At 43.0% G+C, this 27,767-nt stretch overlaps 1 protein-coding gene across 2 annotated transcripts; it reads left to right on the forward strand.

The window, feature by feature from the left end:
- Nucleotides 1–334: 334 nt before the first annotated feature.
- On the forward strand, nt 335–27,675 carry LOC110496304 (synaptotagmin-11). 2 transcript variants are annotated; one of them, XM_021572125.3, is made up of 5 exons: nt 335–942; nt 17,983–18,728; nt 19,153–19,380; nt 22,698–22,818; nt 22,910–27,675. In XM_021572125.3, the coding sequence occupies exons 1-5, from the start codon at nt 909–911 to the stop codon at nt 23,218–23,220; spliced, it is 1,440 nt and encodes a 479-aa protein (XP_021427800.1). In that variant the 5' UTR covers nt 335–908; the 3' UTR covers nt 23,221–27,675. The 2 variants fall into 2 exon arrangements, with proteins under 2 accessions (XP_021427800.1, XP_090064851.1); XM_090208725.1 differs by lacking the exon at nt 335–942 and adding an exon at nt 5,567–5,691.
- The last annotated feature ends 92 nt before the right edge of the window (nt 27,676–27,767 follow it).

Consider the following 27,767-nt stretch of genomic DNA (forward strand, 5'->3'; position numbering starts at 1 on the left):
CCACCCAGTTTATAATTAGCTATGTAAAATGATGGTTGTTGACATGTATGGCTACATGGCAGATCCATTTTTGTACATTTGAATGTTGCAGTAATAGGATCTAGGCCTAATGTTTGAAAGAGCGAGAGAGAATATTATTTTGATAGCAGACCTGATCCCAATGACTCTACTGCCCCAGCCTGGAGAGAACGACAACTGCGTTTGAATTTCCTGATGCAAAAGCAGACAAAAGAGTGATCAAGTTCAGACCTGACATCTGTAGGGGTTAAAAATAAGAGTACATCAACATCCATTTTTTTTTCAAGTTGGTTGCTATACTGTGAAAAACAGTTGTACTTAACTAGTGCAAGAAAAAAAAGATTCTCGTCTTCTGGGTCCCTCCCTAGCCCTATCGTCTTTGTGGCCAATTCCACTGCTTTGTTCTCATTCGCCAATTCTTGGTAGCGTCTTGGCAGATCTTGGCAGTGAAGGGCGATATGATTGGATGAGAAGGTTTGGAGGGGCTGGACCTCTGACCTTCTCATCCAATGTGTTTTGAGAAAGAGGCGAGAAGAGGGGACGCGAGGAATCAAGTGAATCAATTGAGATTCTCCCCTAGACTCCCCGTTATCAGGGGGGGAACCAACTCTGGTTGTAGTAGTCGCGCTCAGCAGCCGCACCCGAGCTCGAAACTGGAGTGGGAAGAAGCAAGCGCAAATGCCATCCCGAGCGCATCATTGAGAAGCGACAGGATCAAAACAATCATTTCGGACTGAGAAAAATACCACGGTCAAACATCGTCTCATCTGACCCTAAGAAAAAGCGGAGGGACAAGAACATTCATGGAAATAAAATAGAAACCTGCGAGTTTTAATTGTTTTCTTTTAATCTTTTTTTTCTGACAACAACACAGCCATTTCAACCCCAAAATGACTGAGATAACCAATTTAAGACCAGCATATGGTAAGACATATTTTTCCTCATAATAATTCACGAAAAACAGCTGTATTTAGGCTACTTATTGGATGCCAGCCAACTGTTTTAGGCTAGCCGAAGAAAAATGAGTGTTTCTCAGGTTCTCCTCAGATTCTAAATGGTGTCATGTTGGCCTAGAAAGGCTGAAAGACGCCAGGTGCTAAATGTGTTGTTTATTCTCTACACATTTACTTTAATTATCTCCCCCAAAGCCTAGTTTTTTTTGTATATTCAATTAATTTGATGTTTGAAATTAAATGGCACATGTCTATTTTAATATTTCACAAGACACGGTTTATCTCCTAGAATGGATGTTATTCTGATGATTAGAAAGCTTTGAGCCAACAACTGGAATACATTTAAAATATAGATATATGTATATGGGAAACCTCTTTTAAACAATGTTAGTTTAGGGTGCATGAATTATTATCAACAATGTTTAAAGTTGTTGAGAACACAGGCCAGCGAAGGACTTGACTCTGCGTCAACAAATTCGAATAATTTTAAAACGGAGAATAGGCCTAATGTTTAATTTGTTTAATTTGTTGGGATTAGAAATAGGCATGTATATGAAAATGTGTGGTCATGCGTGCATTAGTTCCCGGCAGTCACCAATACTGCTTCGTCAGATTTTGGCTTGAAGGGGGAATATTGGCAGGGAAATGGACTGAATAAAAATGTGCCTTTTGACAGTATGTAAAAACAAATAAAGTTGATTTCCAGTATATATTTATTGTGCGGTACGTATTTATTGTTATGGGTGAGACCTGTTTGGCCTGCTCCTATTGCGCTCATGCTTTCTCCAGCCTTCTCTAATGGCGTTGACTGCGCATGTGGGTTAGAGAGGATGATGACGTTATGTCTATTCTTGAGGCTTGGCATCAACCATGCCCGACTGCTTGCTCTTCTATTGTTTCAATGAACATCTACCCAAATTCCTGAACTGGACCCGTTGTCCATAGCTAAACAGAACATTTGGGCGGGGTGGGTGGTCTCACATCTCCCCAAAAACCTCACTCGCTGGGCAATCAATTCGAGTGCTCATTGTAATCTAGTTATGTAACCGTGGGACTGTCGGAAGCATTGATGGATGTTTTGCCAATAGTGCATCACGTATCACTGTCAGAGTTAAAACACCGGCTATGGGGCTTAGCCTTGTGCAGAATATGTTGTTATTTAGAGAATGACTGGAGAATGAGTGGACAAAAATTGAAAAAAACACTGGCTACACCCAGTCACACACATATATTTAGCCTACTGTATAAATATATGGTTTACACCTATAATTACTCAGCAATCAATTACGCAATATACAGCAACCAGTGTAGACAACTAATGGGACATATCACATTGACAAAAGCAGTACGAAACAGTCTAATTCTCCTCTCCTCTGACCTGCACAAAGTCCCCGAAAAATAAATTAGCTCCTGAGAAGATTATTATGTTCTTTGTCTGCAGTGGATGGGTGAGGCCCTAATGTGTGTTTGTTTGTGTCAGGAGTGTTAGAGCAGCTCCTCGGTGAGAGGGCGTGGGGAGTCTAATTACACCAACAAAAGCACTCTATGTTCTATCATCTCTTCATTACCAATTTATATGCATTGTTAAATTCACATTACCATAATTCCTCTCCTTAACAGATAGCTATCGCCCAGAGCAACGTGCACGGTTTTGCTTTGATTCAGGACTTTCCTTCAGAGTTGAGGCCAGTGCCAAAGCTGGAGGGAACAGCTGCAGTTTACCCCACCTGAGGGCTCACACTGCTGAGCTGAGCCGAGCCAAAACAAGTTGTACTGAGCTGGCCTGGTTGTTGCTGTAACTGTTCTGGAAAGGACAATGTGAAAATGAAATACGATGTGAATGTGATGACCCCTTCTGCTTTACTTCCGTATCCAGTCCCATACTGTTTTGAATGGGCTTCAAGATCATATCATCAAATTCATGAAAACATGGCCATATATATTATATATAACATACAAAAGTTGAAAGACAATGCTGTTGGGGTGGTCACTTTCATCAGCGTATACCCGAGCGAGCACAGTATGGTTTGGTTCGCCGTGATATAGTTTGAAAACGATATTGGAGTGTAAAACTGTGTTCCATTGGACCCCACTCTATTCTTAACCATCACTACACACCATCACTTATTATCCCAGGCATGCATGTGGACAGAGGGGATAGTTGGGATGACGGTGGGTGTGTGGGTTGGCAGTCTTTGATGTAAAAGAGGGCAGATATTTTAAGATCCCCAGCCTGCAATGCCATCATGGATCCAAAACCATGGCGTAGGAGTTACCTGAAGGACTGGCAGGGAGAAAGACTTGTTGAGTCAGGGAGTAGCCAAATAGGAGCTACTTGAGGGATAGTCTGCACCTAAAACAGAGAGCTATGGTGAGAAATAAGTTAGCAATGATTGAATAACATGTATGTGTAAATTGATTTTGCAATGCTCACGCGCGCAGCGTGTCCGGTGTGGTTTGCGTGTAAGAGTTGTATTTGATGAGAACAGCATAGGTGCTAGCACAGAACCTTGTGGAACACCATACTTAATATTGGAATAATCAAAGTGAGTGTCCTTTTAGGATTTAAACCAGACGAGATTGTCTATGACTGACCAACTTGGTTTCTTAGTGTATTTAGTCTCTTCACAGTTCCTAGTGTCTGTTTTTGTAGTTTGAATCTTCTGTAAATATCCTTCTTAGCCGATCAATTGACCTTTGACCTTTGTTGCTTTTAGCCTATCGATATTGACCTTTGTTGCTTATAGACACTTCTGGATGTTGTTCCGGATTTCTTCGAGAACAAGTTCTAATTTACAACTGCGACCTGGCCAAGATAAAGCAAAGCAGTTCGACACAACACAGAGTTACACATGGAATAAACAAACATACAGTCAATAATACAGTAGGAAAAGTATATATACAGTATGTGCAAATGAGGTAAGATAGGGAGGTAAGGCAATAAATAGGCCATGGTGGCGAAGTAATTACAATATACAAATTAAACACTGGAGTGACAGATGTGCAGATGATGAATGTGCAAGTAGAGATACTGGGGTGCAAAGGAGCAAGATAAATAAATAAATAACAGTATGGGGATGAGGTAGTTGGATGGGCTATGTACATATTGCCAAGAGTGTGCAAAGCTGTCATCAAGGCAAAGGGTGGCTATTTGAAGAATCTCAAATGTAAAATATATTTTGATTTGTTTAACACTTTTTTGGTTACTACATGATTCCATATGTGTTATTTCATAGCTTTGATGTCTTCACTATTATTCTACAATGTAGAAAATAGTAAAAATAAAGAAAAACCCTTGAATGAGTAGGTGTTCTAAAACTTTTGACCCGTAGTGTACGTACTTGATGAGGACATTACACAGTCATAACATAAGCAATATAAAACACCTTTATATGTCTTATGAAGATGGTATAAGTCACTTAAAAGGTTTTCCTTGTTTAGTACCCTTATGTTATTGACTTTATCTCTTCAGGGCTACATCTCTTACTGAGGCAATCTAGCCTGGATGAAGAGGTGAGCCGACACACAGTCCTACCTCTCCCCTCCCTCCAGCTCTCTCCGTTCCTTCTCTCTGCAGTGTGTCCGGCATAGCCGCAGTGGCAGTGCCGAACAGAGCTTGTGATTTAATGCCATAGTGACTGGTGTCAGAGTGACAAGCCTCTTTCTGTTCCAGTGGTGAAATACAGCACACTCCACCTCGGGACAAGGTGTCTGTCTGTGTCACTCATATTCACAGAGATTTCAGGATGAAGAAACACACACAGAGAAAGCTAACGTTGTGTGAAAGGGGGTTTAGCTGGTCTAATAGCTCAGTCCTGTGAGAAGCTGAGCAGCAGTGGTTTACCCCAGCGTGTTGATGGCGGTAGGGGAGATGGACATTTACAGATGTGTTTTGTCTGTGTGCCATATGTTGTACATTAAAGAGGGAAACGGGTGTGTTTACGAGAACATTTCTATGAGTTTTGGGGTTATTTGAAGAATACTTGAGACACACAACTCTTTGGAGTGGAGTTACTTAGGAAGGTATTATTTCCTCGCACCTTGACATCACCTTTCCTGAAGTTAGTGGTCAATCCTGGTTGGTTTGGCACCGAAAGGGTAGGAAGCATGAGTTTTTACTCACCAATGTAACAACACAGTGTGGTCAAAGACTTAGTAACTTAGTTGCAGTCATGATCTGGTTACCTATAAGTTCAAACATAGTTATGTTTTGGGGTTATTACATATTTATTATTTCCAGATAACTTCTAAACTATCCACAATGCACTATTTCTCATAAGGAGGATCTACTCTGCAACCGAGTTTGTATGCTAGCTCTGTAGGTAGCTCGAGCTGGCAAACGTCGACCACACATCATGCTTCTCACAGACTTTGTGGCTGTGTTATCTAGTGAGAACCTGTTGGCACGGTAGGCTCTAGTGCTTGCCATGGGCTTAAAATGAAAGAATATCATACCTACTTGCTTTAATTGTGTAGTACCTCATCTGTTCTCCTTTTTGTTTTGTCAACTTTTGCCGTGTTCGCTATGAAATAGGCTACATGAGTTTTGTAACTTTTTCCACCTTGGCTTAGTGCTAGCACACTAGTTGACAGACATCTAGAATCTATCTATTTTGGATTTCTGCCCGGTGAAGCACTCTCCTCCCCCTCGCTTTGGTAGCTAACTCAGCCTGCACTCTTTTAAACGTTTTACCATCGGATGGACCCCAACCTTCAATCTGTAAGTCTCTGCTCTCTCTTTGCTTTTAATCTGCAGTTATTTTTTAGTTGTGTTGTATTCGTTTTTTTTCTAGCTGGTCTCCAGAAGTTGGATTCTAGCTTACTGACTATAACTGTGGTGGTTGGCTAGGCTGGCTAAGCTAATAGCTAGTTGGCTAAATAGCTAACGCTGGCTGGCTAGCTTGCTGGCTAAAATAACTGCATATACAGTAGCTAATATTATGGCGTTATGTATTTCCTAAACGTTGGTTTACTTTAATGTAGCTGTAAGCTAGCTGTTGATAGCAACTGGCTGACTCATTCAGTGCTAACGTAAGCAGGGTAGTATGGCTAACGTGAGCAGACTAGTTGGCTAGCAATTTTGCAAGTTGTTGTAACAATAAATTCAAAAAGTAATTGCTTGTAAGTTGGCTGAAAATGTTGTTGAAACCAGTAGTCATGGCGATTTTGATTAATTTGAAGTTATAGATTTGACGTTATTTCTGTTGGAGTTTACATTATAGGGATCAGACTGGCTTACCTGTTCCTCTATATTACATCACACCATGGAAAACCTTTTCCCGACAGGACTTCGCCATACTTCGGAATTCTAATCGGTTTTATGTAATAACGCCAACAATAGAAAAGGGAGGCCACTTTGCATTGGTACTTTTGATGCATATACTAATGCAAAATCCCAATGTTACATGTGGTTACGTTGTTGCTACCTGCCCATTCATTTAGTGGGTAGAATGAGTGAATTCAGAGTATGGAGTGTTGGTTATATTTACTACTCTTCTGGTAGTCTAAGCCCAGACGTCACACTTTATCCTTAATAACACACTCCTCATTTCCTCCTTTCCTCCTCTCTTCGGTAACTGCACAACGCTCCTCTCTCCATCATAACCTCGTCCTCCTCTTCCTGCCCTACCGTCACACTCCTCTGTGTTCCTGTATTCCTCCACGGTCCCACACTTCCCCATTCCCCTCCTCGCGTATGAATCAGACAATTAGAATCATTGCTCGTGATTAACAATTTACTGCAGTCTATTAATCATGGATGCCCCCTGCTTGTGCACAGACACGTGTGCATAGGCACGAGCACACACACATTCTCTCTCTCTCTCACACACACACACACACACACACACACACACGCGCTTGTTCTTTCAAGCATTGTGCTCCTTTTGATACTGTTGGTTTTATTAGTAAGTCCTGGATTTCAACCTTTTCTTCAGTATTGCTATTGAGGTTTGAACGGTTTATTTCATTTAGACCTTGACCTTATGGGTAATGTCAGTCTCTCGCTGGGGGAACGCCTCTAGGCAACAAGAGCTGCTCAGCTGGGCTTTAAAGACCCTCCAAAAAAGTGACATCATCTGATTCTCAAGCCCCACTGAGGTCGCAATGATCAATGGAGTAGAGGGGGGTCGAGTCTTTGTCTAGAGGGGGATAGTGGGTGTGGGTAGCTAGACACTATGGAGATACAGTGAGTGGATGAGAGAGGAAGAGAGAGATGACAAAATAGAGTAGAAAAAGGGAGAACATTTCCTTGGTGGATCAGGAGAAAGAGAGAAGGGAAGCAGAATTGGATGCCAGTAACTGTTTTGAATGCCAATACAAAAAATATTCTAAATGGTTTAGCCGCCTGCTGTTCTGAATTCCCATGGCCCGCAGGGAAGTCACTCTTCAGAAATGTCCCAACCAGTCTGTTTGTCTGGCACGCTTGCTCTCGACTCTCAGTCTGGGACCTAGCTATGCATCCTTTGTCTCACTGTTTGTCTCTCTGTTAGCAGCTAATGTCACCACTCATTCGTACCCCATTTCCTCACTCTCTCTCTTCCTTTCACCATTTCCTCTCCTCTTTCTCTCCTGACGATCCATCTCTCTCTCGTCTTCCTGCTACCTTTTGATTTATTTTCTCTTTAACCCCTTTTTTTCTCCTCCCCAATATCGTGGTATCCGGTTGGTAGTTACAGTCTTGTCTAATCGTTGCAACTCCCGTACGGACTCAGGAGAGGAGAAGGTCAAGAGTCGTGCGTCCTCCGAAACACAACCCAACCAAGCCGCACTGCTTCTTGACACAATGCCCACTTAAGCCGGAAGCCAGCCGCACCAATGTGTCGGAGGAAACAGCTGCGACAGAGTCTGGACTCGAACGCAGGATCTCTAGTGGCACAACTAGCACTGTGATGCAGTGTCTTAGACCACTGCACCACTCGGGAGGCCTCTACCTTTGATTTCTAACACACTTCCTGTCCTCAAGTAACCATGTTTGCAACTTTCCTTTCTGGCCATTTTGGTTTTTCCAAAAGCTCTTAAAAGCCTCCTGGCTGTCACACAACTGGACAAGTGCCTGCTGACCCAATTTTGGCCTCCTGCACTGTTGCTAAGCCCCTCCAACTGACTTCACTGCTGGATATGAATATTGACTGCTAACACACAGCTAAATCCCTGCACATGCAGCTTACTGGTGGCCCAGGGTGTGGCTGGCTGCAGGCTCAAGCATCTGGGGTCATCCAGTCAAGAACTGGCCTGGTCAAACCAGGCTTAATGTTGCACTCACTATTGTTTCCAATCGTGAAGGCTGTGTTCAGTCTGGTTTTACCAGGCTACTAGTTCCCGCCAAGGTGCATGAAGGTTAATGAAGGCAGCTATTGCCGAAACCTGTTTTTTTTTATATAGAAAGCAAGAGGACTTATAATTGTACTTCCATTTTCCTCCAAGAGAAAATCTCGTGCAGAATTATTGTAGTCGATAGCTGGGGCCTCTGTCATCTTTGTTTTATAACAGAGGTAGGTTAACCTTAAGCAAATGTGACAATGCATAGTTATTCCTGACCACTGAGGTTGGTTTGGGCTTCAGTCACAGATTTTAACTGTAGAAGGTGGCTTATCAGAATGCAGATGTGAATCTGATTATGTTTAAGTCAAATATTATATATGTTTGGGCTTCTTGTGGTCAATTTGCAGTCTACAAATGATTTGTAATTATGTTCCGGCCCCCCGAACATCCACTCCAGAAATAAAATCGGCCAGCGGCTGAATCTAGTTGATGATCCCTGGTTTACACAAAAAACGACAAGTAACTTCCATGAAATTTCCCATGACAACGGCATGCATAATTCAGGGTATTTATTTATTTAGTTTTTTTATGCATCTGCATCAGTGGCTTTTTGTGAATGCTGTATGTGGGTGTGTTTTTAGGAATGTTTGTAAATGCATGAACACTCAGTATGCTAAGTGTTTATAGTGTAGTTCCTATACTTATTATCCATGATGCTGTGGAGTTTTACATAGAACTCACAGGAGACAAGGATAAACTCTCCAAAGCTCTTGAGGCCTCATTATAGCTGTGATCAGTGCAGCTGTACAGCAGTGTCTGTCAACCACACACATGCATGCACGCACACGCACAGACACAGATACGCATACACCCACTTCTGCCGCCATGTCTGCCAAAAACATCTCTCAGCCTCTCTCTTTACACAGAAACTTTCTCAGAATAGGCATCCCCCCCCCCCCCCCCCTCCCTCCCACCCCACCCTCTGGTGGTTGCTGGCGTCTGGTTAAGGGCTGCTTGTGTGGAGATGGTGGAACACACATCCTGTTCTCATCCGCTCTGGGGTTCCTGGGCAAACTCTGAATTCCAATCAGCTCCATCTGACCAGCTCGATGGGAGAGGGGCCCCGCTGTTGCCAGGGCGACCCATGACACGGGCCACCTAGAGAGAGAGAGAGAGAGAAAGAACAAGATATGGATAGAAGTGAGGGAAATGGAGATGAGTGTTATGCAAGAGAGAGACGAGAGTGGAGCAAATACTAAATAAAAACCAAGTTTCCATGGTAGTAAACATACAACACAAAAGTAACAATAGACATACAGTGGCAAGAAAAAGTATGTGAACCCTTTGGAATTACCTGGATTTCTGCATAAATTTGACAACAATAGACAAACTCAGTGTGCTTAAACTAATAGCACACAAATGATTGTATTTATCTTGTCTATATTGAGTACATCATTTAAACATTCACAGTGTAGGTTGGGGAAAGTATATGAACTCCTACTGTAGGCTAATGACTTCTGCAAAAGCTAATTGGAGTCAGGAGTCAGCTAACCTGGAGTCCAATCAATGAGACGAGATTGGAGATTTTGGTTAGAGCTGCCCTGCCCCATATAAAACACTCACAAAATGTGAGTTTGCTATTCACAAGAAGCAATGCCTGATGTGAACCATGCCTTGAACAAAAGAGATCTCAGAAGACCTAAGATGAAGAATTGTTGCCTTGCATAAAGCTGGAAAGGGTAACAAAAGTATCTCTAAAAGTCAGTCCGGTAAGACAAATTGTCTATAAATTGAGACATTTCAGCACTGTTGCTACGGGGCAGTTAACCTACTGTCCATAGGCCGTAATTGTAAATATGAATTTGTTCTTAAAACGGACTTGCCTAGTTAAATAAACGTAAAATAAATTAAACTCTCCCTAAGAATGGCTTTCCTGCAAAGATGACTGCAAGAGCACAGCGCCGAATGCTCAGTGAGGTTAAGAAGAATCCTAGTGTCGGCTAAAGACTTACAGAAATCTCTGGAACATGCTAACATCTCTGTTGATGAGTCTACGATACCTAACTCTAAACAAGAATGGTGTTCATTGGAGGACACCCCAGAAGAAGCCACTGCTGTCCAAAAAATACATTGCTGCACGTCTAAAGTTTGAAAAAGTGCACCTGGATGTTCCACAGCGCTACTGGCAAAATATTCTGTGGACAGATGAAACTGAAGTTCGGTTGTTTGGATGGAACACACAACACTTTATGTGGAGAAAAAAAGGCACAGCACACGAACATCAAAACCTCATCCCAACTGTAAACTATGGTGGAGGGAGCATCATGGTTTGGGGCTGCTTTGCTGCCTCAGGGCCTGGACAGCTTGCTTTCATCGACGGAAAAATGGATTCCCAAGTTTATCAAGACATTTTCCAGGAGAATGTAAGGCTATCTGTCCGCCAATTGAAGCTCAACAGAAGTTAGGTGATGCAACAGGATAACAACCTAAAAGACAGAAGTAAATCAACAACAGAATTGCTTGAACAGAAGAAAATGGAGTGGCCCAGTCAGTCCTGACCTCAACCCGATTGAGATGCTGTGGCATCCCAAGAATATTGTGGAACTGAAACAGTTTTGTAAAGAGGAGTAGTCCAAAATTCCTCCTGACCGTTGGGCAGGTCTGATCCACAACTACAGAAAACCTTTGGTTGATATTATTGCTGCCAAAAGAGGGTCAACCTGTTATTAAATCCAAGGGTTCAAATCAGTTGAAGTCGGAAGTTTACATACACCTTAGCCAAATACATTTAAACTCAGTTTTTCACAAATCCTGACATTTAATCCTAGTAACAATTCCATGTCTTCGGTCAGTTTATCAACAATTTATTTTAAGAATGTGAAATGTCAGAATAATGGTGGAGAGTGATTTATTTCAGCTTTTATTTCTTTCTTCACATTCTCAGTGGGTCAGAAGTTTACATACTCAATTAGTATTTGGTAGCATTGCCTTTAAATTGTAGCCTTCCACAAGCTTCCCACAATAAGTTGGGTGAATTTTGGCCCATTCCTCCTGACAGAGCTGGTGTAACTGAGTCAGATTTGTAAGGACTCCTTGCTCGCACACGCTTTTTCAGTTCTGCCCACAATTTTTTTTGTAGGATTGAGGTCAGGACTTTGTGATGGCCACTCCAATACCTTGACTTTCTTGTCCTTAAGCCGTTTTGCCACAACTTTGGAAGTATGCTTGGGGTCATTGTCCATTTGGATGAGCCATTTGCAACCAAGCTTTAACTTCTTGACTGGTGTCTTGAGATGTTGCTTCAATATATCCACATCATTTTCCTCCCTCATGATGCCATCTATTTTGTGAAGTGCACCAGTCCCTCCTGCAGCAAAGCACCCCCACCACATGATGCTGCCACCCCCATGCTTCACGGTTGGGATTGTGTTCTTTGGCTTGCAAGCCTCCCAATTTTTCCTCCAAACATAACGATGGTCATTATGGCCAAACAGTTCTATTTTTGTTTCATCAGATCAGAGGACATTTTTCCAAAAAGTATGGTCTTTGTCCCCATGTGCAGTTGCAAACCGTAGTCTGGCTTTTTTATGGCGGTTTTGGAGCAGTGGCGTCTTCTTTGCTGAGCGGCCTTTCAGGTTATGTCGATATAGGACTCGTTTGACTGTGGATATAGATACTTTTGTACCTGTTTCCTCCAGCATCTTCACAAGGTCCTTTGCTGTTGTTCTGGGATTGATTTGCACTTTTCGCACCAAAGTACGTTCATCTCTAGGAGGCAGAATGTGTCTCCTTCCTGAGCGGTATGACAGCTGCGTGGTCCCATGGTGTTTATACTTGCATATTATTGTTTGTACAGATGAACGTGGTACCTTCAGGCGTTTGGAAATTGCTCCCAAGGATGAACCAGACTTGTGGAGGTCTTGGCTGATTTTTAATTTTTTTTCCCCCATGATGTCAAGCAAAGAAGCACTGAGTTTGAAGCTAGGCCTTCAAATACAGCCACAGGTACACCTCCAATTAACTCAAATGATGTCAATTAGCCTATCAGAAGCTTCTAAAGCCATGACATCATTTTCTGGACTTTTCCAAGCTGTTTAAAGGCACAGTCAACTTAGTGTATGTAAACTTTTGACCCACTGGAATTGTGATACAGTGAATTATAAGTGAAATGATCTGTCTGTTAACAGTTGTTGGAAAAATTACTTGTCATGCACACAGTAGATGTCCTAAACGCCAAAACTATAGTTTTTTAACAAGAAATTTGTGGAGTGGTTGAAAAACGAGTTTGAATGACTCCAACCTAAGTGGATGTAAACTTCCGACTTCAACTGTACTTTTTTCACCTTGCACTGTGAATGTTTACACCGTGTGTTCAATAAAGACATGAAAAATTGTTTGTTTAAGTTTAAGCAGACTGTATTGGTCTGTTGTTGTGACTTAGATGAAGATCAGATCAAATGTTATTTATTTTTTTTACCTTTATTTAACCAGGCAAGTCAGTTAAGAACAAATTCTTATTTTCAATGACGGCCTAGGAACAGTGGGTTAACTGCCTGTACCTTGTCAGCTCGGGGATTTGAACTTGCAACCTTCCGGTTACTAGCCCAACGCTCTAACCACTAGGCTACCCTGCCGTTATGACCAATTTATGCAGAAATCCAGGTAATTCTAAAGGCTTCACATACTTTTTTATTCCCACTGTAGTTTAAACATTGGCAACAAGACAGAAAACCCACTACTTACTCAAAGACAGGCAATGTGCCTCTGTCAATCGGTCCCTTAGAAAATGTGACCATGAAACTGTTACAGTAGCGAGTGCAAACATTTTCAGACTTGTTTTTTGTTGTTGTACTGGTCCCCCATGGGAATCGTTCCCACAACCTTGGCATTGCAAGCACTATGCTCTACCAACTGAACCACACGGGACCAAGAAGGTATTGGTCTCACTCAGGTTAGTCTTTGGACTCGTTACAACACTGACTACAGTGTGTGTGCATGTTTGTGACTACAGGGTTGGTGAAGAGGCGGTCTCTCTCAGGTTACTCAGAGATTGAGTCAGTATTGAAGAGATTGTAAGTAAGAACGTAAGCAAGACTTGCCTGAGCCAGAACGACACTAATTATTGCCCCATTCTAATAGATGACTTACAAAGAGGTTTTGAAAGAAATGCCGCCAAATATGTTGTGACCAATACAGTCGTGTTTTGTAACGTCAAAATGGCTGTCAAAACAACAGGGTTCAGAGGGTCTTGAGTTGATGACGTACCTACAGTACATTCGGGAAAATTTTGACTTTTGACCCTTGACTTGTTCCACATTTTGTTACGTTACTGCCTTATTCTTAAATGGATTAAATAAAAACATTGGTGAGGAAATCTACACACAATAGTCCATAATGACAAAGAGAAAACAGGTTTATAGATTATTTTAAAAAAGTTCAAAACAGTAATACCTTATTTACATATGTATTCAGACCCTTTGCTATGAGACTCTGAATTTAGCTCTGATGCATCCTGTTTCCATTGATCATCCTTGAAATATTTCTACAACCTGATTGGAGTCCACCTGTGGTGAATTCAATTGATTGGACATGATTTGGAAAGGCACACACCTGTCTATATAAGGTCCCACAGTTAACAGTGCATATCAGAACAAAATCCAAGCCATGAGGTCGAAGGAATTGTCCGTAGAGCTCCGAGACAGGATTGTGTCGAGGCACAGATCTGGGGAAGGGTGCCAACAACTTTCTGCGGCATTGAAGGTTCCCAAGAACACAGTGGTCTCCTTAAATGGAAGAAGTTTGGAACCACCAAGACGCTCCCTAGAGCTGGCTGCCCGACCAAACTGAGCAATCAGGAGGGAGAAGGGCCTTGGTCAAGGAGGTCGCTCTGATAGAGCTCCAGAGTTCCTCTGTGGAGATGGGAGAACCTTCCAGAAGGACAACAATCTCTGCAGCACTCTGCTAATCAGGCCTTTTATGGTAGAGTGGCCAGATGGAAGGAACTCCTCTGTAAAAGTAGCATGGCAGCCTGCTTGGAGTTTGCCAAAAGGCACCGAAAGAATACTCAAGATTCTCTGGTGTGATGAAATGAAGACTGAACTCTTTGGCCTGAATGCCAAGCATCACGTCTGGAGGAAACCTGGCACCATCCCTACGGTGAAGCATGGTGGCAGCAACATGCTGTGGGGATGTTTTTCAGCGGCATGGACTGGGAGACTAGTCTGGATCGAGGGAAAGATGAACTAGGCAAAGTACAGAGAGATCTTTGATGAAAACCTGCTCCAGAGTGCTCAGGACCTCAGAATGGGGTGATGGTTCCCCTTCCAACAGGACAACAACCCTACGCACACAGCGAAGATAACGCAGGAGTGGCTTCGGTACAAATCTCTGAATGTCCTTGAGTGGCCCAGCCAGAGCCCGGACTTGAACCTCTTGAGAGACCTGAAAACATCTGTGCAGCAATGCTCTCCATCCAACGTGACAGAGCTTGAGAGGATCTACAGAGAAGAACGGGAGAAACTCCCCAAGTAAATCAAATTTTATTTGTCACATACACATGGTTAGCAGATGTTAATGCGAGTGTAGTGAAGTACTTGTGCTTCTAGTTCCGACAGTGCAGTAATATCTAACAAGTAATCAAAAAATCCCCAACAACTACCTAATACACACATCTAAAGGGGTGAATGAGAATATGTACATGTAAGTATATGGATGAGCGATGGCCGAGCGGCATAGGCAAGGTACAATCGATACATAAAATACAGTGTCCTTTGACAGCTTTTTGGTCTTGGCCATAGTGGAGTTTGGAGTGTGACTGTTTGAGGTTGTGGACAGGTGTCTTTTATACTGATAAGTTCAAACCGGTGCCATTTAATACAGGTAACGAGTGGAGGACAGAGGAGCCTCTTAAAGAACAAGTTACAGGTCTGTGAGAGCCAGAAATCTTGCTTGTTTGTAGGTGACCAAATACTTATTTTCCACCATAATTTGCAAAAAAATTCATTAAAAATCCTACAATGTGATTTTCTGGATTTTTTTTCCTCATTTTGTCTGTCATAGTTGAAGTGTACCTATGATGAAAATTACAGGCCTCTGCCATCTTTTTAAGTGGGAGAACTTGCACAATTGGTGGCTGACTAAATACTTTTTTTTACCCCACTGTACATGTGATATGAGTAATGTAAGATATGTAAACATTCTAAATAAAATACAGTATATACATGTGATATGAGTAATGTAAGATATGTAAACATTCTAAATAAAATACAGTATACACATGTGATATGAATAATGTAAGATATGTAAACATTCTAAATAAAATACAGTATATACATGTGATATGAGTAATGTAAGATATGTAAACATTCTAAATAAAATACAGTATACACATGTGATATGAGTAATGTAAGATATGTAAACATTCTAAATAAAATACAGTATACACATGTGATATGTAAACATTAATAAAGTGGCATTATTTAGAGTGCCGTTGTATAAAGTGACTAGTGACCCATTTAGGGGCCAGTTATTGGGTCTCAATGTAGGCAGCTGCCTCTCTGAGTTAGTGATTGCTGTTTATCAGTCTGGTGGTCTTGAGATAGATGTTTTTCAGTCACCTCGGTCCCAGGCTTTGATGCACCTGTACCTGTAAATACCTGTCTGCCTAGCTTGTAGCGTCACAGCTAATCGCTGCCAAAGGTGCTTCAACAAAGTACCGAGTAAAGGGTCTGAATGCTTATGTAAATGTCACATTTCAGTTTTTTATTTGTAATCAATTAGCAAAAAATTCTAAAAACCTGTTTGTGCTTTGTCATTATGGGGTATTGTGTGTCGATTGATGAGGGGAAACAATGAGTGTTTTCAAGTTTGTCACCTAGTCTACAAACACCAATATTGAACAGTAAAGAGTACTCTGTACTGTACATCCTAGAGATCGGCATACTATTTTTCTCTCCATGCAATGATTTTATTTTTATTAGGCTACACAAACAAACGAAACAGCTGATATGGTTTTATACAACAATGTCATTTTCCCAACAGAGGATGTAAAATGACCGGTAGCAGCAAGCCAAGTGCAGAATTATTATTTTTTATATCAAATTATACTGAACATGGCCACAGTAATGGAATACTTTATTCAGATTCGTTCCTATTATAATACCTTGTAGTGTTTAATAGTCTACAGAGTGAAGCGTTCCCTGACTGCTTTCAGTGTCTATATCAACATCAATCCAACTATATTTCTGTTACACATTTCCAGTGACTCACAATACACAATGCTATGCACTGTTCATTTCATAATTTGACCCCTTTTAAATTCACTGATTGTGTTGATACCTGGCGAAACGTATTGCACCGCTTATGTTAATCTACTACGGTTAATGTAGAAATGCCATGGAATAGTTTTCCTTTATTCAGAATACCAAATATTCCATCACACGTGTTTGTTGATCTTATTTATCCATCTCTTAAAAATGATATGTTTCATTCATCCTTAGCCTCACCTTTCTCCTCACATCCATAGCCACACCTCAGAACTAGGCAGCACTTTGTTTCGCACCACTATTTAAGGTATGGCAACTGCTCGGCCTCTGACCTCAAGGCGCTACAGAGGGTAATGCGTTACGGCCCAGTACATCACCGGCACCAAGCTTCCTGCCATCCAGGACCTCTACACCAGGCGGTGCCAAAGACTCCAGCCACCCTAGTCATTGACTGTTCTCTCTGCTACCGCACGGTAAGCGGTACGGAGCTCCAAGTCTAGGTCCAAAAGGCTTCTTGCTAAGAATAACAGCTTCTACCCCCAAGCCATAAGACTTCTCGACAGCTAATCAAATGGCTACCCGGACTATTCGCATAGTCACTACCTCTACCTACATGTACATATTACGTCAATTACCTTGACTAACCGGTACCCCCTGTGTATAGCCTCGTTATTGTTATTTTATTGTTGCTCTTTTATTTGTTTATTTGGTTTATTTAGTAAATATTTTCTTAACTCTTATTTTTCTTAAAACTGCATTGTTGGTTAAGGGCTTGTAGGTAAGCATTTCCCGGTAAGGTCTACCTGTTGTTCCCGGTAAGGTCTACCTGTTGTATTCGGCACATGTGCCAAATAACATGTGATTTGATTTTGAATACCAGTTAAACGTGTACTGTCAAATAAGGTGCCAGCCGAAGCTTGGATCCAGGCTGGTGCCACAGCTGTCAGTCACTTTTTAAACTGGGTCACATGCTTAGTCCAAATGTAGGTCAGTGGTGTTGTGTGTTTTCCTAAACGCTCCGGGTAGAACATGGTGTAGAACATACTGTAATCCTTCTGCAACGGCTTATACGAACTTCAACTTCCTCATCTGACTGACTGTATGGGGCAAGGCCCCACGAAACGTGAACAGGGGAAAAAAAATTGAAATACTCTGATCAAGTCCATCCATTTTACAAGGTTTAACCAGTTTTCCTGCTTTTCGGGACACATTTTTGACAGCCTTTCATCTTCTCACTTTAGGCAGGGAATTATGCTTTTTGATGGAATACAACCTTCTGTTTCATTATGTGTTTTCATACCGCACGTGTTCTTCCTTTGTTTGTTGAAGGCAGTTTTTTAGAAGGCCTAATCTACCTGTTAGTAAGGCTTTCAACCCATCAGTATTGAAGGAATGAAGTGAATAACGGTGGAAAGGAAATCATAAAATGAATAAGATTTCCCTGCTCTCTCCCTGTCCCTCATTCCCCTCCTCGCCCCTCTCAGAGGTGTCCCCGGTGCTGGCGGGCTTCCTGGGCGCCGGGGTTCTGGTGGTCTCGGTCACGGTGGCTGTCTTCCTCTGGACCTGCTGCCAGCGTCGCTACCGCCAGATGACGGGCAGCTACAAGCTCCAATCGGGGCCCTGCGACCCGGCCGTGGACCCGCCCTACAAGTTCATCCACATGCTCAAGGGAATCAGCATCTACCCGGAGACACTCAGTAACAAGAAGATCGTCCGCGTGGGTCGACGCCCGGGCTCCTCGCGAAATGGCGGCGGATCCGGCGTCGAGTGGGGTCGTAATGGCGAGCGAGGAAGAAGTGGAGCCGGAGGAGGGGGAGGAAGGGTGATGCTGGTGGACGCTGACCCAGAAACGGGCCTGCTCAACGGCTCCACCCACCTGCAGATGAGCCACCTGCTGCCTCCTGTTGGACAGCCCAGGCTAGAGCGGGCGCTGCCCATCCGAGCCGACTACTGCTGCCTGGAGAGCAGCTCCGGAGGTAACAGCAGTAGCAGTAGCTGTGATGCCAGCAAGACAGCCTCGCCCTTTACTCCGTGCCAGGGGGAGGGCACCACCACACCGCACGCTGCCCTAGGCACCCTCAGCCTGTCCGTGGACTACAACTTCCCCAAGAAGGCGCTGGTGGTGACCATTGTTGGCGCCCAGGGTCTGCCGGCCGTGGACGAGCAGGCGGGTAGCTCGGACCCCTACGTGAAGATGACCATACTGCCAGAAAAGAAGCATCGGGTCAAGGTGAGTCTGGTTCCTCTGGAGGTTTCTTCCTACCTAAAGGGTTAATCCTTGATTTGCTTTGTTGTGTTTAGGGTTTAGGTATTTGGGGTTGCGGTAGCAATTAGCTTAATACTTTTATTATTGAATTATTTGAATTTTCATTATTACAGGATTAGATAAAAATAAGAACATTTTTAAAAAACATTTTTTAGTATGCAAACATGATTGGGGCCCTGGGCAAGAAAAGTTTGAAGAGCCCTGCATTATCCCTCTCATTTTGTATTGTAAAAGAGTTGTGTCACTGTAGCTGTTTAAGTGTTACTGTAAGTGTGACTGTTTAAGTGTTACTGTAAGTGTAACTGTTTAACTGTTACTGTACGTGTAACTGTTTAAGTGCTATTGTCACATTAGCAACCAGACTGAAATATGACCAATTGCTCTGCAGACCCGCGTCCTGAGGAAGACCTTGGAGCCTGTGTTTGACGAGACGTTTACGTTCTACGGCGTGGCCTACAGCACACTGCCCGACCTCACACTGCACTTCCTGGTGCTCAGCTTTGACCGCTTCGCCCGTGATGATGTCATCGGGGAGGCGGCAGTGCCTCTGGCCGGGCTGGACCCCAGCACAGGACGAGTTCACATCACCCAACAGATCAGCAAGAGACACATCCAGGTGAGGAAAGGGAAAGGGAAGGATGGAGGGAAGGAGACAAGGAATGACTTGTATTTATTACCTTTTTATTTAAACATGTTATTAAGAACATTCTCTTCTACAATAATGACAAAAGACACATCCTGGTTAGAGAATGGGAATTAGGAAAGGAGAGAAGGAGGAGGAGGGAGAGAGAGGAGAAACCGGATGAAAGTGAGGAAGGCATTTTATTTTATTGAGAGGAATACAGGTGAGGAATCGAGGGATGGAGGATAGATGATGAAAAAGACTGAGAATGAGGGAATGAGGGCCAGAATGAAAAGAAGGGAGACGAAAGGGGGAAAGAGGATGAAAGGGAGGGAGGGAATGGGGTGTGGTAAAAGAGGGCAATTCATAGAGAGATGAGTAGACAGAATCTGAGGATAGAGGGAGGAGTTGGAGTGGTAAGGAGGGAGAGAAGGATAGAGAGAGAGGATGGAGAAGTGGAACAGTTGATGGGCTTTTATGGCCAGCAACACTAGAGATGAAGAGGGGGAGGGATAATGAGAGAGACGGGGAAGAAAGAGAGAAAGGTTGGCAGAAAGGCGATACATTTGCAAAATAAGGGAGGGAGGGAGGGAGAGAGGGGGAGAGAGAATAGGGAGAGAGGAGGGAGAGAGAAAGGGTAGGGAGAGAGAGAGAGAGAGTAGGGAGAGAGAGAGAGAGTAGGGAGAGAGAGAGAGAGAGAGGTGAGGGAGGGAGGGAGAGAGAGAGGGGATGGGGAGAGAAAGATAAATTGAGGGGTTAGGCTACTCCCATTGACAAGAAAGAGCCCCACACATAGCACAGAGAGGGAGAGACCGAGAGAGAGCGACCTCCGCACAACACAATCTGCACTGAGAAAAAGATTACAGAGAAACCTAAATGCATACCACACACACACATACACACACAGCGAGAGAGAGGCTCATTCAGCACACACAACCTGTTTCTTTTCCACTCTTCGAAGACAGCAGCAGACACACACACACATGCACAGTCATGCCCACACGACACATGTGTAAACACATTACATGCATAAGTATCATTCCCAGTGCCAATGTAAGCCTGTCAAGCGAGGCAGTACAGATATGTAACACACATGCATAATATCTTCCTCCATATACACATACACTCACGCCAACATTCTCAATTTCATCTCCATGCAGTCACACTATTTCACACCCCTCTCTCTCTCTGACTCCTATAGAGATTTATCAGTACATAGTTCTACCATTTCCTCTCTCTTTCTTTTTCTCTCCCTCTCTTTCCCTTTCTCTCCCTGTCTCTCATCTTCCTCTCTGTTATCTGTCTCTTTCTACCCCCTCTCTCCCTTTCTTCCTCTCCTTCCATCTCTCTCTCTCTCTCCTCATCTCTTTACTCCTTCGTTCAGAAGAGGGCCTTAAATTGAATTCCCTCCCATTTCACTGCAGCCTGAAGCGGTTTAGAGATGGGTGGGAATCGATCTTCCAGTGGGGAGAGAGAAGGAACAAGACATAAATAGAGGGAGAGAAAGATTAGTTTGAGTAAATGAAAAAGAGAGACTTGGGTATCTGCTGATGAAGAGGAGAAGGAGTGCGATGCCACTGAACAAATGAAGAGGGGAAAAAAAGACAAGAGTACATGAGAAAGAGAGAGATGGATGATACAGTAGTAGGGGACGAATTAGAGAGAGAAGGGCATCATTGGATGGAGAGAAAGCGAGATGGCGCTGCGATAAAAAGGAGTGTGGCTGGACCATAAGTCCAGAGGAGACGTCCATGAAACTTTTATCGGGGGGGGGGGGGGATTTAAGTGGAGGGGGGAAGCTTAAATTATTGAAGTGTGGAGCAGTAAAGACGTCACACTCATTACGACAGCGGTAGCTCACACACTTAGCAGTTGTTCAAAAATATAAAGCCATTACCCGTTTAGAATATAAAAAGGTATATTTTGAGCATTGTGATTCTCCACCATTCTACAGGAGCACTAAAACGCATCAAAACTCCCGTTCAGCCGAAGGCGTCCAAAATGTCACATTGGTTTATATGGCAGCACTAGCTCCTAGCGCTGTTAGGACTTCTCTCTCAGCCCATCTTGACTAATGAGGCCATAGGAGACTTAAAGAAATAAACCAAGCGCAAACTGAGTTTATGGTATGTCCATTCATATAATAAAAAGAAATGCTTGAAAGTATGACAAATGTACCATTTGCGTTGTACTTTAGAGAAAATATTTTTTGAAAGATTAAATTGTCAGCGTTTCACTCCGCAGTGAGTCTATGGCATGTTCATTTATATACTCAAAAGGTGCTTTTAAGTGTGAAATGTACCATTTACTACATGAGTACTTCAGAATATAGTCAAAAGGAGTACAGTGTTAGAGAACTGTAGAGTATTGTTGTGTACCGACTGCAGTGGTGTCAGACTATTTTTATAGACTAGTCTTTTTTAGAGCAGAATTCCCCTAGTGGGGATTCTAAATGAGATGTGGCGTTAAGTCCTGCTCGTTAATGAAAAAGCTACAGATGCACTGGACTAGAGAAAATTAGGAGGCTATCTATTTACGTCATACTTTGCATGCAGATCCCAGTGCAGATGGTAGCGGATTTGCACACGCACGCATGGCAAGACACACACGCGCGTACGTCCCGGCCCGGGTAATTCTCTAGTTCTCCTTTTTTAAGTTCAAGCTCAGCCTTGGGCCGCCTCCCACAGTGCGTTGCCATAGTGACACCTAGGTGTAGTATACGAATTCACGAGAAAGAGAGTGAGGCCAAGAGTAAAACGGAGAGCGAGATGAACAGAAAGACAGGGGAAGCCGCAGGTCTACATGCTGTATATTACTTTTACGGAAATTATCTATGGTGTATAAATTGTGTGGAAGTGGGTAGTGGGTAATGGACGTATAATGTCTGCCCTATTTGTGTGCAAGGCAGGTTTTGTGTGAGTGTATACAGTATGAGTGTACTGTATGCATACTTTGTGTGTGCATGTGTGTGTTCTAACTAGGTGTTCTCCCTGCAGTGTGTGTGTATCTACATTCTAACCCTGCGTTCTCCCTGCAGTGTGTGTGTATCTACATTCTAACCCTGCGTTCTCTCTGCAGTGTGTGTGTATCTACATTCTAACCCTGTGTTCTCTCTGCAGTGTGTGTGTATCTACATTCTAACCCTGCGTTCTCTCTGCAGTGTGTGTGTATCTGCGTTCTCTCTGCAGTGTGTGTGTATCTACATTCTAACCCTGCGTTCTCTCTGCAGTGTGTGTGTATCTACATTCTAACCCTGCGTTCTCTCTGCAGTGTGTGTGTATCTACATTCTAACCCTGTGTTCTCTCTGCAGTGTGTGAGCCGTGGGGAGCTGCTGGTGTCTTTGTCCTACCAGCCTGTCACTCACAGGCTCAATGTGGTGGTGCTGAAGGCCAAACACCTGCCCAGGATGGACATCACTGGCCTGTCAGGCAGTAAGTACTACACACACACACACACACACACACACACACACACACACACACACACACCTCACCCCCTTTCCCCTCTATCCATCCCTCACAGACCCCTACGTGAAGGTGAACGTGTTCTACAGCCACAAGCGCATCGCCAAGAAGAAGACACACGTGAAGAAGTGCACACTCAACCCCGTTTTCAACGAGTCATTCATCTACGACGTGCCCGCCGAGCTGCTGGCCGACGTCTCCGTGGAGTTCCTGGTGGTCGACTTCGACCGTACCACCAAGAACGAGGTGGTGGGCCGCCTGGTGCTGGGTGGCCAGAGCCTCATGCCCACTGGGGTCACCCACTGGAGAGAAGTCTGCGACAACCCCCGCCGGCAGATTGCCAAGTGGCACACCCTGGGCGAGTATTAGGACAGCTCAGAAAAATCTCCCCAAAATTTCGAAAATCGTGCAATTTCTCGGAGTGGGTATTCTGTCGAAAAACCACCACCACTACTATTTCAATCCTATTCTCTTAGAAAAATAAATAAAATAATGAAATAGAACCCTTCCTGTCTGAAAGAAAGAGACCCAACCAGACCACCATAACCCCACCCAGCATGGACTTGTAAGGTAGGACCACTCTCTTCTATGAAAAATTACCGCAACCAATGAGGCGACCACCGTGGCTGAAAAAAAAATCTGACCAGACTTTTAGGAATCACTGACGACAAAAGACTTGATTGAGTATTTCAAAATCTAGATCTGAATATAGGAAGACATATTCAAATGTATACACAAATAAATAGCCTACACATTCAAGACTGTTAGCGATATCCATGTGGTCCTACCGGTTGGGTGGGGGTGTAAAGGGGATGTGGTTAATCCAATCAGAGAGCGTCACAACCTCCCACCCTCGTTCTCCAGCCCCTGTCACCCATAGGTATAAACATTCAATTACTTGCTTGCTTGAACAAGTTAAATATAAAACACACCTGGGAAGGAGTGTGGCCACAGAATACAGTATGCAAGACTTTCTCTTAACCTAGTGTACCAATTCCTCTTTAAACCAGGAAGTATCTCCTGGTACTGCACAAAACTGGGAGGGTTTATGTTAATTAGAGGGTGTGGTTAATTTATATTGAGGCTGTTTTTTAAAGTAGGGGCGTTTTTTTTATTTTTAAACAGCAGTGGTAATATTAGACGTGTGGTCAATTTATGGGGCAGGATAGAGTACTATATTACAATGTTCACGGGATAATACTGATATCGCTAAGTGTTTTACGTTATGGGCAGGTAAGGCTAGAGGGATGTCTTGATCTTATCTAGACCATATATGTTTCATCAGTAAGCTCACATGTAGCAACAATACCCATGAAACTCATGAGTCAAACTGCATCAGAGCTTTTTCATGCACAGTGTAAAAGGAGTTCAAATGAGTACAAGCCACCTTTCCTATCCTATATTAGCGAGGCAGAGACAAAATGGGGAATTTCATTTTTGTGGGGCAGATTCATACCAACGCTGGCATAACAATCGGACATCATTCACCTGCCGTTCACGTACACGTTGGAAAACCTGCGTTCAGTATATAACAATGCGTCTATGATAAGTCAATCAATCAATCAAATGTATTTATAAGGCCCTTCTTACATCAGCTGATGTCACAAAGTGCTGTACAGAAACCCAGCCTAAAACAGCAAGCAATGCAGGTGTAGAAGCACGATGAGTGCATTGTGGATGGAAAATCACTCTGCTACACTGAACCCTCCCTCAGTAGCACACAACCTCAGTGGATTGGATCTACCCCGTTAGAGTAAATTGATGATTTCTGGTTTTACTTTGTGACCCCTGTTGCTCTCCCTATCATTTCATTGGTGCATTTATTTTTTAGACCTGATGTGATTGGTCGAGGCGAGGCTGTAGCCATGTGGCACGGGAAGCTATAATTGGACGGATCTCAATGTACCCGAAAGCCGTTGTTACAGTACACCCGTTGTCATAGCGACCACATGAGCCGAAGGCCATGAAATGATCTGTAACTTTGTGTCTGTCTATCACCAATTTTACCAGAGAGAGCTTTGTCGTTCATATGCTGTTCCACAGGGGCCATTTGGCCCTGTATACACTTGCATGTCAGTGCTTTGCTCCTGTCAATTTATTAGAATACACCATTTAGTAGAATTTATAGTCACGTCATTGGTAACGGCTCAGTCGATCCTTGTTTGAACTCACCGTCTTTTTGAAATACATTTTGTGTGGGGTGAGTTTGTGTAAGAATGCAAATGTTCATCTCCTGCAATGTCTCATCCACTGAATTCAACAAAGGCTTCAAAGTGTCAGCTCGGGTTCTGGTGCCCTCCCTTCTCCCCGAGCTCTTGCTCTCTGTTTATCACCGCTGTTGCTCCACAGCACGGTCCCCATTGTGTCAGAGGATTTTTTGGAACTATGATAGTCAATAGCGATCAAGCTGTCACTGCACACTGTCTCTTTGCTGTGTCTATACACTGCATCTCACTGTAGGTGTACACTGCTAACCACTTAGCTTGAATGTTGCATATCCCTACACTCACACACAGGTAAACATTGTACACATTCAGCTTCACCGGCCTCTGAGGTGCTCAAACTGAGTCCTTGTAAACTAGCTGCAATGCTAGCTTGGGTTTGAGCTAACTTAAGCTAGCAAATAAATGACCATAAATGTCTGTTATTACATGTTATTTGCGTGGTGTTGTCACTCAACAAGCTTCTTTGGTTAATGCTTGGCATATCACAGTTTTATGTAGATACCATCGATAGCGGTTTTGGCACTCGTAAGTGTTGTGTCCTTTCCTATGAAAGTCATCACATTCCACATGGAATTGAGAGTAGGCAGTATGCACATCTGGGCTGCACACTGAACATTTTGTATATCTGATCGCACTTTGAAAAGCCCAAAGCAACCTTTTTTGTTTTTATCACTGGTTGATTTGATCAAACTTTTTTTTTTTGCTCTCTTTTGATACTTTTGAAAACAAATATCTATTTGTAGTTATTGTAACATAAGAGGCTAATATCCTGGGCAGTTCAAGTCCTTTGTCCTATAGTTTTCCCTCACAGCCATGAGATATTGGAAATTTGTTAAATTACATGCACAGTATCTTGACTTGTTGAAACAAAATGTAATTGTCATTAATTTAAGAAGCACTGTCTCGGAAACCCATTTCAGACTTTTGGTTTCATAATGTTTGAATAATTAGCACAGCACTTTAAAAAAAAAAAAAAATCACAACAGCCGCACAGGTTTCGATAACCTAGAGACATTTTTCAAACTGTAGTCTTTCCAATTCAGAGAAAGGTCCTCTGACTATCCTTTTGTCTTTGTCTCTGTAGTAGGCTTCCAGTCTGGGGCATGATTTAATTATATGGATATAAGTGCACTTTGGAGTGAGGTAAAATTGCACTAGCCCTAACACCATAACCCCACCTAGTCTTGGCTTGGGCAAAGATGTGCTGGACAGTAGACTGGAAATGTGTTTTTGTATTTACCATATGGGGCCCTGAAGGTAGGCTACAAATGCCCAAGTTTATAGTGTGAGCACAGGCTCAAAGCATCTCTGTCACCGTTTGGCCAACTTTGCCCAGGAGATTCTAACATGGTGGCTGAGGAATAGTGTGATAGTGTGTCATCTTTATTCATTGCTCTGTCCTCGCTGGAGAGTTAGACGGTACATCTAGAAAGGAGTGGTGTTCAGGCTCCTAACTGTAGCTGCGCTAATGAGGGTTGCGTTCAATATTTTAAAAAGTGTTAAAGTGGAACATTTTTGGAGGATGAAAGGAGAATGATGACAGCATCTTAGCATTGTTCTGTGGGAAAGGATGGCTGTCAATGTGTCTGTTGATAAGGACACAAGTGTTTTTTTGTTTTTTTGTCTCACGTGTCTGTGCATGACAGATAATTACTGCGAGAGGCGAGAGTTCTCTTCATGACAGGAAGGTTTAGTGGAGATCAAATCAAGGTGTATCATAATTGCTAGCTAACATATTTTAGAAAACAAACCGTGTACATTCTCCCGTTTCTGTATCTTTGACAGATTTTCTAGTTTCCTATTTCTATGTTCTCACTGTTTCTTTGACTTACTTTGAGATTCTGGGGTTGTGTATGTTACAGGTGCCTGTGATTGATATTCAACAGTTTCTTCTTCCTATGAGCATTTCCTTTTGTAAATAGCACAGAAAGCACTCTGCAAGATCAGCAACGATGTCCCATATCACGGAATAATCCAAACCAAAATTAGATGCTCTGGCTTTGTTACCCTCTGTTTTGCTGGCCTCCCCTAAACCCATAGCTTAATCAATACATCTTTTTTGTAGATATCAAAATGTAAATACAGTATAACCTTGTGTAAATGACAGTTTGTTCCCAGACACTATCAGGCAGATGCACTGCCGCCTGTCGTTAGCGTATGTGATTGTTCCCCCAGGAATGGCAAAGGGCTCTCCCCTCGCTGTGAATGTGTTCAATTGTTGGGGTGCCCTCCCTTTTCCTATCCCTTGGCCCTGACTGAATCCCTCTCTCTAGTCCACTCTCCTTTTCCTTCCATGACAACCCATCCCACTCTTTTGCTGTTGTGTGTTGTACAGACAAATCTGAGGTGTGAATAAAAAGAGACAAAGAAATCAATGGGTTGTGAGTATCCCATTGGCTGTCATTGATTCACCGCCTCAGTCATAATTGAAGGTCAGAGTTGTATGTTGTGTGTGGGGGAGATGCAAAACAAGACCAGTACTCTGAAATGTGTTTAAACTGCATAATGCTATGTAGTCTATGCTAAATATATTACACTAATGCTGACTTGTTGAATTTGTTAACACAATGAACGTGCAAATAAATAAACTGATATACTATTTTCGAGTCTTTTTTGCTTGTCCTTTTTGCTAAGTCACACTTGGGCAGACACACGACTAGCTCACTGATTTCTCTCTGGATAACAGTGGCT

The sequence above is a fragment of the Oncorhynchus mykiss genome, chromosome 18 (assembly GCF_057628025.1).
Source record: "Oncorhynchus mykiss isolate SJ-2025 chromosome 18, ASM5762802v1, whole genome shotgun sequence".
Taxonomy (NCBI): domain Eukaryota; kingdom Metazoa; phylum Chordata; class Actinopteri; order Salmoniformes; family Salmonidae; genus Oncorhynchus; species Oncorhynchus mykiss.